The following is a 16,602-nucleotide window of genomic DNA, read 5'->3' as shown; positions in this document are numbered from 1 at the left end:
TTTTAAAAGGACAAATTACAGATCAAATAAGTTGTTGTACGTCATAGTATGATAGTAAATTAAATATAAAGTTGAATGTGTTTTTCCAAGCTGAATTAAACATCTATACAGGAAACACTGGTGTGCTCATTGTGCAAGTTGTTTGTTGTGTACCGACTGAGTCAGATAAAACCACACATCAAAACGAATAAAGTTTTCCTCTCTGTGGCCGATGCCCATTAGATTACAGCTGCGATTTTATTTTGTTTTTTTAGTTACATTTGTGACCATCTAAGCAGCAGTCTGGAGCCTTGAGAAAAGTAATTAAATCACAGTCAGAATTTATTCAAGAGCGACAAGCAATGTTACACCGATGGGAGCTCACAGGGGCTCCTGCTCCAAATGTCACGTCTCTGACGTTATTAAAGTTATTAAGGATGAGAGACCGAGAAAAAACAACAGACCAATTCCGTATCCCAGCCTGAGCACAAAATGTATCAAATCCATTGTGCTATAGCAACGCATCTGAAGCAAAACCACTCGTACCGTCAGTAAAAAGCAATTATTCTTCATGACAATATAATTTTGACTCATAAGAGGTTCCTCACAGGCAAACCAGAGCTTGATATATTTGAAAAAGGCCGCTATAATGACTGAATGAAGAGGAATGTGGGTTTTTGCGTACTGATTCAAGGCTTGTCAGACTGTACCAAATGACCCCAGTGAGATCTTGTGAATGAGCTCAAACTGTCCGCTGTACAACATCTGTTTTGTACAACACTGCACGTGTGGACTGGGTCTTTCAAATCATCAATCCACGTCACATTCTTCCATCATCTACATGAGAAACCAAAGACTGCTAATATTGCCAATGCCTGGAAAAAATTAAAAATGAGTATCTTGAGTCTGTTGTTGCCGTAAATAAAAACGAAAGTTTCCGACTGCTAGTTCTACATAGCGAGGTAATTTAATTTAGATTTAACGTGAAGGGAATGCTAAATTATGGGGAAAAGAATTTACAGCGAAGACGTGAAGGCAGAGCACGTCACATTAAACAATCCAAGACTGCCCATTTCGTCCCACTATGACAGACCTCCCGGACCAAATGACTAAATGTTCACAGCCAGCGCTGAACTTATAAATGATGATGCCCTGGAACAAAAACTGGTCACAGATCAGGCACTCAACAAAACCAGACTTACTGCCCGCATTGTTGCGTCTGACTCGTGTTGTTTTTTTGTAACAATGTTTTAGTTAAGTTGCGATGCTTACAGTGTAAATTCAAAAAAAAACAGGCGCACAAAAATATAGCCACGGTGCATTTCTCAATAACTTGCAATGTGGGAAATGACTGTGTATGTAACATTATTGGCTAGACTGAAATGTAATTCACATGAGTTGCAGGGTATTTACACAAATATCCAGGGAGCCGAATGGAGATTGCATCATTCGAACGCTGAAATCTCATTAACGTGTGCATTTTATAGCCAAGTTAAAGTTTTTTTGTTTGAATCAAATATTTTCTCTCATTAAGTGCCAATATTGTTAATCTCCCTAGAGACAAACCTGGTCTACTGATGGTGGTACATTTCTATTTTCTACTGCAGTATTCATAGAGCGGTCAACAAAAACCTTATGTTCACACGTACTTGACTTTAGGCCAATGAAATGCTTATGTTCAATTATATGGACGTCAACAATATAATGAACTCAAAAGGGTACCGCCTTGAAGTAAATTTACATTAAACATAAGACAAAATGTTTCAAGCCCTCATTTTTAAGTCACTTTGGGAAAAAGTAAAAAAATGATTTTAAAACATTCTGTTTAATCAGAGAATGTATTTGAATACATTTGTTCTAGTATCTATATATCAGGCCAGTGAGATTGTGGTTCATAAGGCAAGGTCGGGCTGTTTCATTTTGCTGTTATAAAAAATAAAATTCACCCTTAAAGCAGAATAATACCTAGCATTAAGTGAGATCAACTAACCTTTTCTTCTCCGATTCGTATTTGCTGACCAGTCTTTGCAAGCCTCCGTTTTTGAAGCCTTGCGAATGGGCCGCCGGAGCTCCAACTGTGACTACATCATACACACAATCTGTGGAGAAAACAGCAACATCCTTCAGCAGGTCTCACAAATCACCAACGAGGCCACCGAACAGGATTTATGCCTGAATTTCCTCTTGTTTTGAAAGCGTCCTGTTGTTTTGTGAAAGTATTCAATCATTCACTTTCTATACCCTATTACACTTTTTACTCTCTTTCTAAAGAGTCTTCCTGACACGTATATTAAACACAATGCTATTGTTACAGTATTTATGTTCTTCAGACACATCCCAAACATACTAATGGATTTAATGGTTATAATGGGAATTGTCATCATCATCAGTATAATCAATTCATACGTTTTTATATTTTTATCATCTCAGATCACAAAAATTTGCAGTTCTGCTTGCACTGAGCTCAATGCAGTAAAAAAGAAACAGTTCTAATGCCACAGATGGCCTTTCTGTTACTCTATGGCTATATTTCTCATGACAATATACAAAGATGTCTTCAATACCTTCAAATCCTTTCTGTAGACTTTTCTGAATGACCCTGAATAAAATAATCAGTCCACATGTTTGTGGAACCAAGGCCCATGTGGCCATCTACAGGTAATACATTGTAAAAATATGGTAAGCCTGTACAGAGAGCGGGCTCTCACACCCATTAAAAAGCTATTAATGAGACCCTCTTCAGATACACGGGCCCCAGAGAAACAGGATGGTCGAATCGGCCCGCACTATGGCTTCCTGGGGTAGTTCTCTCTCTCCTAATGACGACTAGGTTCTCGCATTACGGCTTCTACAACACCCTTGTGCTCTTACACTGCCCCAGTCTCTTATAGAATGTCTAATTGGCTGTTTCAAACAGTGCTCTCATACAATAAATATATTGCTGTACAGTATACTGTATACAGAGCAGGATCATCTGTCACACTGCCCCAATTTGAGCCCGTTTGTGCTGGATTCTGCGATCTATAAAAATGGAGGCATTGGAGGATGTGTGCTTTGGAGAATTGTGGCTAAGGATCATTATTTTCTAATCCTAATATGTATTTAAATGCTGGATACTTAAGCTGAATTTGTATTCGTATAACGCTCTTATATACGAGGGCTGGGCAATTTGCAGATTTCAGATAATTTCAGATTTTGACCAAATGTTTTTAAATGTTTGATATTGTTCTATAATAATTAAAAAGTTGTTTCTGAATTTTTCTTTTTTTCTGAAAACCTGACTATCCCCATATTACTTTTCGGGGACAAATTAGATCTTGCACACCTGTGTCGCTTGAAGTCGGCATTTTTATGATACTGTGTTACATTTTGTGCTATTTGTATTAATCTTATTTTTCAAAAATATTCGATATTCACAATGTTCTGTAATTTTACATTTATAACATCAGCACATGCTCAGAATCGAAATAATATTCAATTTATATAATATATGCAGTCTTACTTACACCTTTAATATACTGACAATATTTTAAGCATACACATTTACCTTAAAATGCAACAGGTCAACTGCCATCATTTGTGCTTTACATGTCAATCAAATGGTCGATTTTAATCAAATTAAGTTTGTTTATATATTGTAACAGTTTTTGTTACAAATAATACCCTTGAAACCAATGTTTAACAACAGGAATAGCTTCCTGTGCAGATTTTTTTCTTTTCAATATTCCCAAATAAAATCCTTTAAGATTTTAATGACTATTGATTCATCTGACATGCTATGGCACAACTTAAAAGCAGCTAAGTGGCTTGACATCACTATGCAACTCGTAAAAATCACATCACTGCCATTCTGCAGTAAGAAGCCTGACAGCGGCTGTCTCCAAATGTCACCTCACTTCTTATATTTGAGACCATAAGCAAAACGTTTTCCTTGAAGTGTGTCTTTGTGCAGAGTCCATAAAGATGGGCCGCCATTAAGCACTTGAATTGGTGAAGGATTTGGGGCTTTTAAACTCTTATTCTGTCAGTCATTCATTACAGCATTGCTCTGGACTTTCAGTCGTGGTCTAAGGCACAAGTTTTATGCGTTTTTAATGACATTCTTGCATAGAAACCGACAGTCATTTTTGGCATAAGCAATAACCCGCTCGTAATTTAATTTGTCATTAGAAGTGAAAAGGCATTCACAATCATCACATGAAATGCATTTCAAACACCTTGAGTCGACAATCTATCTATCTGTCTGTCTGTCTGTCTGTGAAGAACTGCTCATATTATTTTGTCCTACAATCAGAAGTGTGAATTCCTGCTGTGCTGCATGTGTCCTGCCGTCAGATCCTCATCAGTGATCTCAATGCAGATCTGTACCTGTCCACATGTCCCTTCTGACCCCTCACTGACTGCATCACCACCTGCTGCTGTTTCACACATGTATGACTGAGCCCACTGCTCTGAGCTAATAGGGTGGCACTGATCTGTAGGACCACCACATGCTGCTTCCCAGAAAATGATATACTACCAGTAGCTTAAAAGCTAGACAAGGAGAGTAGGTGAGTGGATGTGTCTGGAACTGCATTTCTGCAGTATATCCTCTGCATTGAACAGTATGCACTATGCACATCTCATACATTTATAGAATATCAAGATGACCTACTTTACTACACTATGCAGTTCAGTAGAGTGCACTGTGTGCAATGCTATATCCCACAATGCATTGTGCTAAACTTGATCTTCCAATTCCAGTGTGACTCACTACTTTAAAAATGTTTGAAATTAGATTTTTTATTTCTAAGATATCAATTAGAAGGCAATGGTTTAAAAAGTTCTAAAAGTATACACTATATACTGTACAGCAATGTGTTCAGTAAGCCATTTCTCCTATTCAAACACAACCAGAGAAATCGAGAGAAAATGCATTGCACCTGTTTTTCTTGGACACGTCACAAGCATTCTCTGCGTGTGCAGGTTGATGGGGATGAACTCCAGATACTTCTGGCCTTTGCTGCAGCTTGGCTTGAACGACGGGCCTAGGAAAGATTGGGAGAAGCCAGACGTTTACACATAATCTGTTTTAGTCCTCCTTCAAAAACAAACAAACAAACAAAGACGGCAAAGTACAAACAGACAGTCTCGCTGCCCGCATGGGAGCTCTCTTGCCATCTGCTTTTATTGAATTACATGCAAATATGGGCGCTTGCTATTCGTTTCATGCGTCTTTATTATGCATTATAGCAATGGATTTGAACGCATTCAAGAACAAAGTGACGTCTTGATCAAATGAATACCACTGGGGCTCGCGGTCTCTGGAAACCGATGGTAGGCAGATTAAATTCATAAAAATATGGCAATTAAACCTAAATTGAAAGAGGGAGCCACAACAAAGACCTTTACAAGGGCCTTTCATTCAAATCTGTGAAAAGAACATCGTTCATACAAGCCGGATAAAAGATCAAATACATCACAGTTGACCTTGAATGAATACTATAATAACCTGTGCTACACACTAGCGAGTCAACTCAAAATCTGATTGTAGATGTAGCAACTAGCGTGAGTACACATATCGCTCTCCAGAACATTAGCAAGTCTATTCTTCCAGTGTAAATCTAGAAACCCCAGGATTTAGTGAATCACAGCACCACCTGCTTAGTAAAAAAACAACCCAATTAAAATCTTAATAAACTGATACAGTAAAGCCCCTTTAATGAAGCACATATCGCCCGGTGACACCCGCGTGTCTTTTGATCCCTTGAATTTAAGATATGCTAATAAAGCCAGCCAAAACCACTTTGAAATGCTATCAGCCCTTTTAAAGTACTTTTAAGCATATTGTCTGGCCCTTTGTGCTGTGAGTAGACAAAACATTAGACATGCATAAATAATACAAGTACATTGTAAGCAAATATCTACATAATTACATAATGGGTATTGAAGAAATACAAAAAAATATGAAAATATAAAGCCTTGCAAAAATGTGGTATTATTTAACCCAGCACAAAAGCAAAATAAAGTGATTACATTTCACAAAAAATAAGCACTGGCTGTTCTTGTATTCTCACTATTCTCAGTGGTAATTTGTATTAATATACAGTATTAATATAAAATCCTGCATACTTCACATTTAATCAAAATACATTTCTGTATTGTGATTGAGATTAACCCATGCTGCGTGTTGTGTTAGCTGTTCAAATCCATATCTTAAAGCATGTTAATAATAGCACACCGAAGTTAAGATTACTCACTGAAAAGCTCAAAGGCTCAATGCTTAATAACCTCAATAGAAGCTCAAGGACTTCCATTACAGCCCACCCAACATTAACATGTTCTTGCATGTGATCTTAAACTCTCTGAAAGGCTGATCTTCTGCTTACACAGGTGCTCCAGGAAACTAGCCCAGGCACTTAAGAACTCGCCAGAATGGATCAGACCTGCCAGTGCATGGATAAAATGTCTCTTTCCATAGTCAGGAGGTAGAGCTTGCCCCCTTTAAGCGAACTATGCGGCTGCATCGCCCCTAGGGGGCCCCCAAGAGCACATGTAATTACAACTCTTTGGTGATACATTCACCAAATGCATGCATTTTCTCACGTAGAGCAGTACCAATTATTTTTCTCTGGTATGTGTCAAAATGTGGGAAATTGTTGACGTTGCATCGAATGCAACATTGCATCGAATGCAAGGAGGCGGGAGTTACTGGTTATAGAGCCAAGCAGTGACCAATCAAATCAAGAATACGAAGCTACTGTCACATCTTCAGCTGTAGTTCAGCAAAACGTGACAACTGAATAATTGACAACTGTTTAGTGTTTAATGACAGAAATGTTGAACATCTGACAGTATTCACTGATGCAAACGACAAATATGTAATTTACGTGATTCATGTAATTTATCATTATTCGATTGTTTTGGGGGCACAGGGGGACCCCCAAATAAATTTCTGCTTGAGCCCCCTTAAGGCTTGGGTCGGAATAGCATCCTCCTTACATACAACTTTTTTAAGTCTTATTGTAAGTTGTAAAAGCACTTGTTAAAGGGACAATTCACCCAAAAATAACCCTAATGTTGTTCAGAGCTTGATTTGACTTTAATTTAGATATTCTGAGAAATGTTCTCTTTGTGTCCATATAATTGAAGTCTATGGGGTCCAATGTTGTTTGGTTATCAACTTTCTTCAATATATCTTCTTTATGTTCTGCATAAGAAAAAAAGTCATATACATTTTAAATGACAAGGAGGTGAGTAAAAGATGAAATCACTACACAAACTCACAAAGTCACTACACAACATGTCGCATGGATGGTGACCAGGGCCATATGGTGGTCTTCTGTAATTAGACAATGTTTCTTTTTTCCATTTGAAACTTTACCTAACACCATCAAAAAACTACAACTACTTTAGGCTACTGTTGTACTTTTACTGTATATGTATATAATGCTGCTTGTCAAAACCACACAAAGCCATCAAAGTTATATGTGTTAACGGACATTTAAATATTACAACTATTAAATATTTTAAGTGTATAAATATTATAAACCAAATTCTTTAATTATTATTACTGACGTTTGTTTACCTATAAGATATTATTAAACTAACCTTATTTTTAGCTCAATAGTCAGCTAATGCTGCACAAACAGTGCAGCTGTAAATACTGGGGCCGTCAAGGAGGTGTAACTGTAATTATTGAGATAACTGGCTCATTCACACATCATTATCACAAGTACAGTCAAGATCCTGTTGTGAAAATACATGAATAGCCCAGTCGCTTCGTAATTACTCCATTTCTGATAGTTTGACAGTTTTGGTTACAATATTACATTAGGCACGATTAATTTATTCCACAAGCAATACTCCATGCAAAATACTGTATAACAACTTTTAAGCTATTTAAATGACAGGGAGTGTGGACGCAAACTCCCTCAGTCCATCATTATAAAAGAACGGCTTAGCGTTATTTTCTCCCAATGTGTATCGTGTGGCAGCTGAAGCCACCCAGCGCATCATGAGACGGGACAGTGTGACTCTGCTGTCATTCAGACAGGTGTGTCATCCCTCTGGGACACAGGCTAATGGAGCTGGGCCAGCCAGCCATGGCAGAGGAATTAACCTTATCGCAGACACCATCTGGCCATCCAGGTGCATTCAAAGGCTGGTGAGGGAAACCCCAGCAAAACTGACCGCCCAGTCTGCAGACCAGCTTGTTTTAGAAGGGGACGGTACGACTAAATCCTTTTATGATGGAAAAGTACATATTACATAAATAACACAATCTTTTAGTCTATAGCTCATTATCTATTTAAAGTCTGCTCATAAAATGTAGAAAAACACATCACGACAACAGTTTAATGCGATCATGTCTCCAATCAGAGTCTTCTGGCAGGCGTACCTGAGCGTATGTATAGAACATTATGCATGTATTATTGCTTTCATTACATGCCCGCCTTTTTGTGCCAAAATCTCCAAGGTAAACCCAGGTATTAAAAAACGGCTTAGGCCCACCAAACTGCCAGAGGAGACGATAGGCACAGAAGTCAAAGCTTAACACACTGCTGGCTAAAGGTGCGAATACTTCTGACTGATGCGGAAGAGATTGATGCATTTTAAATGGGCCCACATCTCCTTGGCTGCGCCAACCGCTTTCAATGTTTTCCTCTCATTAAACAGACGCCAGCAAAACTCCCTGGGCAGCAGCATGAAAAGTAACGTGTGGCGTCTGCCTCGTACCATAGACTGTCTGTGGTTTCGCTGTGAATCTGGAAAGCAAATCAGCGTTTAAATGCAACATTAACTGCAGCAACAGTTTTCACTCTTTGCTGAGACAGTTTAGCTGGCAGAGATCTTAAAGGGACGGTTCAGGCAAAACTATACATGTTGTCGTTTAATCACCCTCATGTCATTTTGAGCTTTTTCCAAATATGTTGAGGAGGGCTGTTCAACTCGTACTGTGAAAAAAGCACCGGTAAATAATCAAAAATGATCAAAATTGTATAGTGCAATATAGCACATAATGTATATACTTTTTACAGAAAAAGTAATAATTTTGACTGAACTGTTTTTTTTCAAAGATGCAATCCATCTCCAACTTTTCTTTTTAAAAGTATACTGCCATCTCTGTTAAGAGAACATTGCAGTTTTCTTTACGTACTTATCCCTATGTGGGTTAAAGGGATAGTTAACCCAAAAATAAAGATTTTGTCATCATTTACTCACTCTTGTCATTTCAATCCTGTATGATTTACTTTCTTCTGCAGTAACAAAATAGGATAATTGAAGACTGTTGGTAACCGATCAGTACCCATTGACTTCTATACAGTTGTTGTTAGGTCAGTTGACTGTTACCAACACTCTTCAAAATATATTCTTTTGTGTTCTGCAGAAGAAGTCATACAGTATTAAAATGACAAGAGAGTGAATAAATGATGACAGAATTTTCATTTTTGGGTGAACTATGCCTTTAAACTTGAAAACTTGTAAAATTGTACCTGACAGCACAAATTTTAAATAAGCGTCTTATTATAACCTTAACATTAACGTCAAAGTAAAGCAAGATGATAATTCTGAACACGGATTTTACAAACCTGCTTAATTTTTGTTTATTTTAATAAAAAAGAAGAACAAAAACAGTCCTGAAAGCGTCCTTTCTAATTATTAAAATGACGAACCATACTTCCTCACTGAACCGACCCTTTGCTTGGATTTGTTCCACTTTGCCGTCTCTCATAGGCCGGGCGAGTGTGCGGTTTCTCTACCCAAGGCCGCACAAACCCGCGCGAGGTCTGACAAACAACAGGATAAGCTCACAGAGCCGCTAATTCCAGCAGCTGCAAACAATGCTAACAGAAAATGATTAATTCATTAGCTAACACCGTCTGAAGTACCCAGAGTCAGGCCTGTCTAATTAAAAATGAATTAAACTAGAAAAGAAACACTGCGCAGGCGACTGCCCTGCCGCCCCAGGGTTATGAGGCCGGCGAGAGAACAGACCTGGCCTTTGCTAGACGACGACGGAAAACCAAACGCTCTCCTGAGCCACGAGTTGCCAACCTTATTATAACTGATAACATGAGGTATCAATAATTAATACTCTGCAGTGGTACTGCGGTGGATTATGGCAACATCCCACAGGAAAGAGGGGGCATATACAGCTCGGGTACAACAGTGATGAGTTGATCAGTGAGATTTTCTAAGATTTAATATACTTTTCGTTTCCATCTGTACACATGTGAGATTACTGCCGTCTTTTAATTTCTGTTCAAAAATCCTGAGGAGCCACAGCGTTTAACAAATCATTCTTCATTCTCACTTCATTCGTTATCTCTTCTGCATCTCAGTTGTGTCTCTTTCATTCACCCAGGAGACACAACTGAGATACAAAAGAGATCTCGATTGAGATCAAAGAGTGTTTGGTTTGAAGTGGAATAAACGGCAGCTACAGCAGACAAGATTAGAGCACGATGAAGCAGCCGGGAACTTATGTGACGAAGGGTTGCAGAATAACCTCTCTCTCTCTCTCCCTCTCCCTCTCCCTCTCCCTCTCCCTCTCCCTCTCCCTCTCCCTCTCCCTCTCCCTCTCTCTCTCTCTCTCTCTCTCTCTCTCGGGACAGAGGTGTCAACATCGCTCAGCTGGTCAAGCACAAACCTGTGAACTCTTGTCACTGCATATCGGCCCTAGTAATGGCTGATCGATGTTAGAACAGGTTTTTTGTCTAGACGACCAAAATCATCAATGAGTATTTTTGCTTTCAGGCCGAGGTGAGTTGCCACAAATACTGACATTTAGTGCTCTGATTTTACTTTTATTCATAATATGGATCATGAATTATAGTCAGGACCATGTGGGATAATGGTATACACTGCTTGATGGCAAACATTTTGTTGTATCTTATACAAATATTTGCACGACTAGGAAAGTGGAAACTCCTCAGAGGTTTGGTCGCGCACATATTCCTCAATGGCAACTGTAACAACGAAAAAATCATGTTCCACGCCCCTTTTAATAAAGTAACCCACTTCGTGTAACCCACTTAATCCAAACTTATTCAAAAAACGACACTTGAATATACATCAGCTTAATGACTAAAATCACAGAAACCAACTCTAGCCAAAATATATTGGGAGTGCAATAGGATTTCATAGTTTAGCATGAATTCCGTTCGTTTTCATGAAGAGGCAGGGTTTATGATCTATACTGCAGCCAGCCACAAGGGAGCCACATTTTTTAGGATGCATGCTTGGTTTTTATACACAGTGGTTGTTGCTAGAAGGGATACAGCAACGGCCGGAAATTGTCCTAAATCTCGCCATATTATTACAATAAATTGCATAAGCTAACACCTACACCTTGCCTAAACCTCACCTTACAATAATAATACAAAACTGTTGTCACCGTGACAAAATTGATGCATTATTGAAGTGCGCATGCCCAGTGGAGGTAGCTGTATCCTGTTCTACTGAAAAGCATACACAGCTGGTAATAACACTATAACTTACGAATCACTTAAACGAATCAAAATTCCCATCCCTACAGCTAGATGCTGCTAAATTTCATACACTAGACTTTAACCCTAAAAAATGATAAGCCATTTTTGTACTATTGTTAACATGTTCCAAAATAAATGAGTAAATCCCAATATGATTATAATAATCTGTAATATTTCTAATATATAATTTTTGTTATTGTATTGATTTTGGTCACAGTGCCTAAGCTAACACGCACTATTAAATAAGGCCAAGAGGAGCTTGGGCAAAATGTATGGCGACAGTGTGATAATTGTCATTCTGGGATATGCACTGTGTGTACTATGTGGTTTACACAAGAGGCTCTGAGCTATAATTTGAAACCGTGCCGGTAGAACCACAGCATAAAATCACAGCACATATCCGACTAATTGAGCCATTCTTGTTTTTGTCCCTTCTACTCAATTCAAACTTTGTTGCCATGGCTACATTACCCCTTCACACAGACATAAAAGAATACCTGCGACCGCTACACTATGGCAGACCCTGGTGTGCCACCCATCGTATCGTTTAAAGCAACAAATATGTATTTATTGTAAACAAGTAAATGAAAATAAAGCGTGCTGTATGTATGTTTATGCAATAGGAGTCAGCAATAAAACGGCAAGCGCACAGCACAGCTTTTCTTGTTCTTTCCGCAACCATGTGTAGCCATTCGAGTTTAATGTTTCATTGAATTTTACAGCTAACCGTGAGCTGCATGTATAAATTTTATGAACCAATAAATCACGCATGAGCGCAGGTCAAAAAAATTGTTCTTTCATGACGGAACTATTGATAAAGCGAATGTGAAATGCAAATTGCAGAAACTATTTGCACTGGGGAAAAATCTCATTTAGGAACGCGTGTGTGTGTGAACCTCAGAATCTCTCACCGGTAAGTTTCTCCAGTTCAGCGAGTGTGTGCTGGTATTCTTTGATGATATGGTCATAGCGAGAGATGACCTCTTTTCTCATGTTGTCCCAGTGTGGAGAAAGTGCTCCCAGATCATTCAGCTCCTGTATCCTGTGAGAAAGAAAATGACATCAATCATAATCATTACAGCAGACCCTCATACAGCGGAAGTTCAAAATACATACATTAGTGGCCAAAATTTATGTCCACGGGTACTTGTAAAATATTAGTTTTTAATGCTCCTTTATAGCATAAAAAAGAATGGAAAAAACACTAAACTGAAGGTAGGCCTATATATTGGACCAAATTATTGAGCAAAAATGCCATAATATCAAATCATATTGGTTTTGTTCAAATATACAACAAGTGCATTTACATTTAGGCATTTGGCAGACGCTTTTATTCAAAGCGACTTACATTGCTTTATCCTATACATCTTACATAGGTATTTGCAATCCCCTGGGATCGAGCCCACAACCTTGCGTTGTTACCACTGAGCTACAGGAAAGCTGTATAGAATGAGGTTGGAGGAAAAAAGCAAACATTGAATACGATTTCATCTGTATTAGTATCATTAATATTAATATTTAGGAATGCACCAAATATTCGGCAATCTAAAATATTCGGCCGAAAATATGAAAAAAAGCATGTTTGGTGTTTGAAATAACGTGAAATGGCTGAATAAATTTCCGGAACATGACATGTGATACGATCAAGCAGCAACAAGCGCAGAGATAGAGATAGAGATAGAGAGAGAGAGAGAGAGAGAGAGAGAGAGAGAGAGAGAGATTATAAATGAAGCAACATCTCAGCAGCGTCTTTACCGGTCAGTAACTTGTACTTCAGACTGGAGCGGGCGGCCTGACAGTAGAGCACACAGTTCCCTGTACTAAACAACATGTCAAAGTATTTACTGTGCATCACAGCCACGAATGCAACTTATGAGACAACAGTCAGCTTTTGTGGGCGGAGTTTGTAGGAGAGACGTGAACTGAAATGGTTGTTTGCCAGCGTCACTCATGGATGTTTTCTTTCTTTTAATTATTTTGCAGTGTAGCCTATAATAATCCAACAGTTTTCGTTTATCGTATTTTTAGCCTATAATGTTGAATGGCACTTTTTAAAGAAATGTTTTGTTGTAGGGGTAAAGAGTGCAGTACAGCAGTCGGATATTGGCCTAATATTTTCAAGAAGAGAGAGGGCTCAATTTGGAAAAAATTGTCAAAATAAATGGAAAAAAAACATGTTCGGTGTTCATATTGGTTTTCTACACTTGAAAAATGCACCAAAAAAACTAAAACCTTACAGGAAAAAGAAAACATTGATGAAAATTTGATCTGTTAGTTATACTATACTTCTAATTAACTATTATTATTAATATGTTAATTGTGTGGTGTACTAACGTTTTGTTGCCATTTTCCTGAGTGATGTTTTTATAAACTTAACTTTTTTGCCAAGCCTCTTTAAATCTTTCTCAAAGTCGTGCTTCAGTATACAACTATGTGACACAAATAACCAAACAACCAATCAAATCAATAGAGAAGACGTAATTGTCTAAAATTAGACATTTACTCTTGACCGGGACTGTATAAAGGCCAAAGACCACTTAAATGCTTCTGTTCTTTATTCTTCATTCGTCATACACCATCATTTTCATTAGGTTTTATCCGATCAGCTAAATATATTGAATGAAAAACTTAAACAAAACGCTCTTGTTTCTTTAATCTAAAAAGATCAATGAAAACATAATTCCCTCTGATATGACCCCTTTAAATTCAACTTTTAGATGTACACTTTGACATATACAGAAGATGAGCAAACTATAGACATGGACTAAACGGTTCAAATCTCCCATCATCAAGTGGATTATTCATGTACCCTTATACATGTGACCGGCTCATGGAGCTATCGAACAAGCTCAATTATTCACTAACTAAATAGACAACAGAGGAAAGAACTCTCGCCTTCAGCAAGCGAACACCCATACACATGGATTTTCCCTTTATATCTCTCGCCCAACGCTTCTCCCTGTAACAGAGAACTCGTTCTAATTGGCCCCATCTCTTTTGCTAAGATGTTCCTTTCCTTGACTTGCAATGGCTTTTAGAAAGCAATTGTTCATTGTTATCATGTGATGTCTGTAGCTATTTGTTGCACAACATGACACAAGCACGCTAGATTTACATAAAACATAGGGACTTATCTCTCTAAGCAGACAGCGAGCGCTTTCTAACGGGTGTCATTAAGAAATGGTTCAGACGTCTTTCATTGTGCCGGGAAATTCCAAGGGAACAATGATTAATTTTCATGTAAATTCCCTCTCAGCGTTTGTGAAAGTTTAATAATTTCAACAATGTGATTAGAATCTTCAAAGAAAATAAAGAAACGAGCAGAAATGGCCTTTTAAGAAAAGAGTGATTATGATTTTATTTAAATTTGTCAAAGGGTGGATCTTTATTTATAACAAGCTAAAGAAAGAACACGTCTGATAAGTTTGAAGTGTTTGTAGATTGAAGCACCTTATCTAGATCTGTTCTGATGATCACCTATAGTACATCAGGGGAAAACTTTGATGACACAGTAGCAGAAAAAGCACTGTGATAACATTGCCAGCGGCGGCGCTAGGTCAGAAAACTGCTTAGCCCCGGCAAAGCACCCCCAAGGATTTAGCCCGTCTTGTAAGCAGAGGCTATATACACTGACTCTGCCTACCAGTTTTGACGCTGGCCAAATAGTGTCTCAAGTGGCCGAACTATTTTCATAATTTTAGTTGAGTTCATAAATACGTTTGTTTCGTCGGTTACTTTACACATTGTATAGTGTTTTCAACAAAAAAGCACAGCTTATAATGAGCTTGTTCAAAAATGTTCACAAAATCTTATTTAATTAACAATGACTATAACCAAGTGCACCCACTGAGGAAGTGTAGGTTATTAAAATTGTAAAATTGAATGTTGTCTTGCTAAGCGTTTATTAATTTAATAATTTTATAAGCCCACCCTCTAAACTGTTAAGCCCGCCCTTAGCACCCGCAAGAAAACGTCCTGGCGCCGCCCTTTAGCAGTGAAAAGGTTTTGGGTTTGGATAGAAGCATCTGTCAAATGCAAGTATGTAAATAAAGCGAGGAGAAAACACTTTCTTTCTGGTTGATATCAAAGGTGGTATATCTAATTAAACTCGGTGCAAATTCATCTGTCACTTGGTAGACGCTAGTCAAATTAGTCAGATGCAAACATAGACAGTTTGTGGGAACGTGACATGAATTACACAAGGTGAAAATAGAAAATACTTTCTATACTATCTTTAAAAAAAGCGAATGATAAACAGGTGCACAAACAAGAAATACAAACATGGTTTATATGTTTTGTGCAGTAAAGTGCTTAATTATAATATAATATAAGATATTTAATTTAAAAAATATATATATTTTATAGTTATATTCATATTAAGATATATATATATATTTATATATATTTATATAATTAATATTTAGTTATATTAAGATAACATTTATATTATACATTGTAAAATATGTATTTAAGAAATTCACATATTTTTTAAATAATTTCTGTCAGAAATAGACAGCAAATTCGGGTATAAAATGAAACGCATGTAATTTCACTTGACAAAAATGCCATTTTACTTTAAACTGGTGCCCCAACCAGTATTATGCAATATTATTAGTATTATGCAATATTTTTTTATAGTGTTTAATATTAGTTTTTCATATAAATATTGCCTAAACTGTTCGGTAACATAAAAACGTTTTAATGCTTGACTTTTTTCCTTTGTATGCAGAACAAAGTGTATCATGTCCACAGCAAAACAAAAGGTGAGAAGGACTGAACTATGTGAAGTGCTCACGGATTATCTGAAAGTACATGCATTGTTTCATGTTCAAGGTCACACAGGGCAGATTGGTATTATGGGACCAAATTACTGCAGGTTATTTAAAGATTTTTGCTTTAGACACCAGTCCGTATCTTCCTCAAGTACCCAAGGCATTCAGAATGATCTATTCCTGTTTCATTCTCATTGTTAAAGAAGCGTTATCTTAGGAAAAAAGGTGAAAAGAAATTATTCAATTTCATGCCTACAAGTCAGAGAAATCTTGCGCCGAAGCAGGCGAGTCGCATATAAAATCATATCTGCCATCTTGTTCGGTTCAAAAGCTGCGACTTGAATGTAATGTAGCTTTATCAGAATGTGCTTTGAGTG

General features: G+C 37.6%; 1 protein-coding gene across 4 annotated transcripts in view; it reads right to left on the bottom strand.

The window, feature by feature from the left end:
• inpp4b (inositol polyphosphate-4-phosphatase type II B) overlaps positions 1–16,602 on the bottom strand; it is a 102,140-nt gene that overhangs the window by 27,995 nt on the left and 57,543 nt on the right. For all 4 annotated transcript variants that reach the window (XR_008904880.1, XM_056733781.1, XM_056733792.1 and 1 more), the window contains 3 exons: positions 12,365–12,495; positions 4,902–5,006; positions 1,970–2,078 (listed from right to left, as the gene is read on the bottom strand). Coding sequence is in view for 3 of the 4 variants with exons in the window: in XM_056733781.1 (XP_056589759.1) it covers positions 1,970–2,078; positions 4,902–5,006; positions 12,365–12,495 (345 nt within the window). In the remaining variant the exon portion in view is untranslated. The remainder of the gene's footprint in view (positions 1–1,969; positions 2,079–4,901; positions 5,007–12,364; positions 12,496–16,602) is intronic.

Source organism: Triplophysa dalaica, chromosome 2 (assembly GCF_015846415.1).
Source record: "Triplophysa dalaica isolate WHDGS20190420 chromosome 2, ASM1584641v1, whole genome shotgun sequence".
Taxonomy (NCBI): domain Eukaryota; kingdom Metazoa; phylum Chordata; class Actinopteri; order Cypriniformes; family Nemacheilidae; genus Triplophysa; species Triplophysa dalaica.
This window is presented reverse-complemented; position numbering and strand designations above follow the sequence as displayed.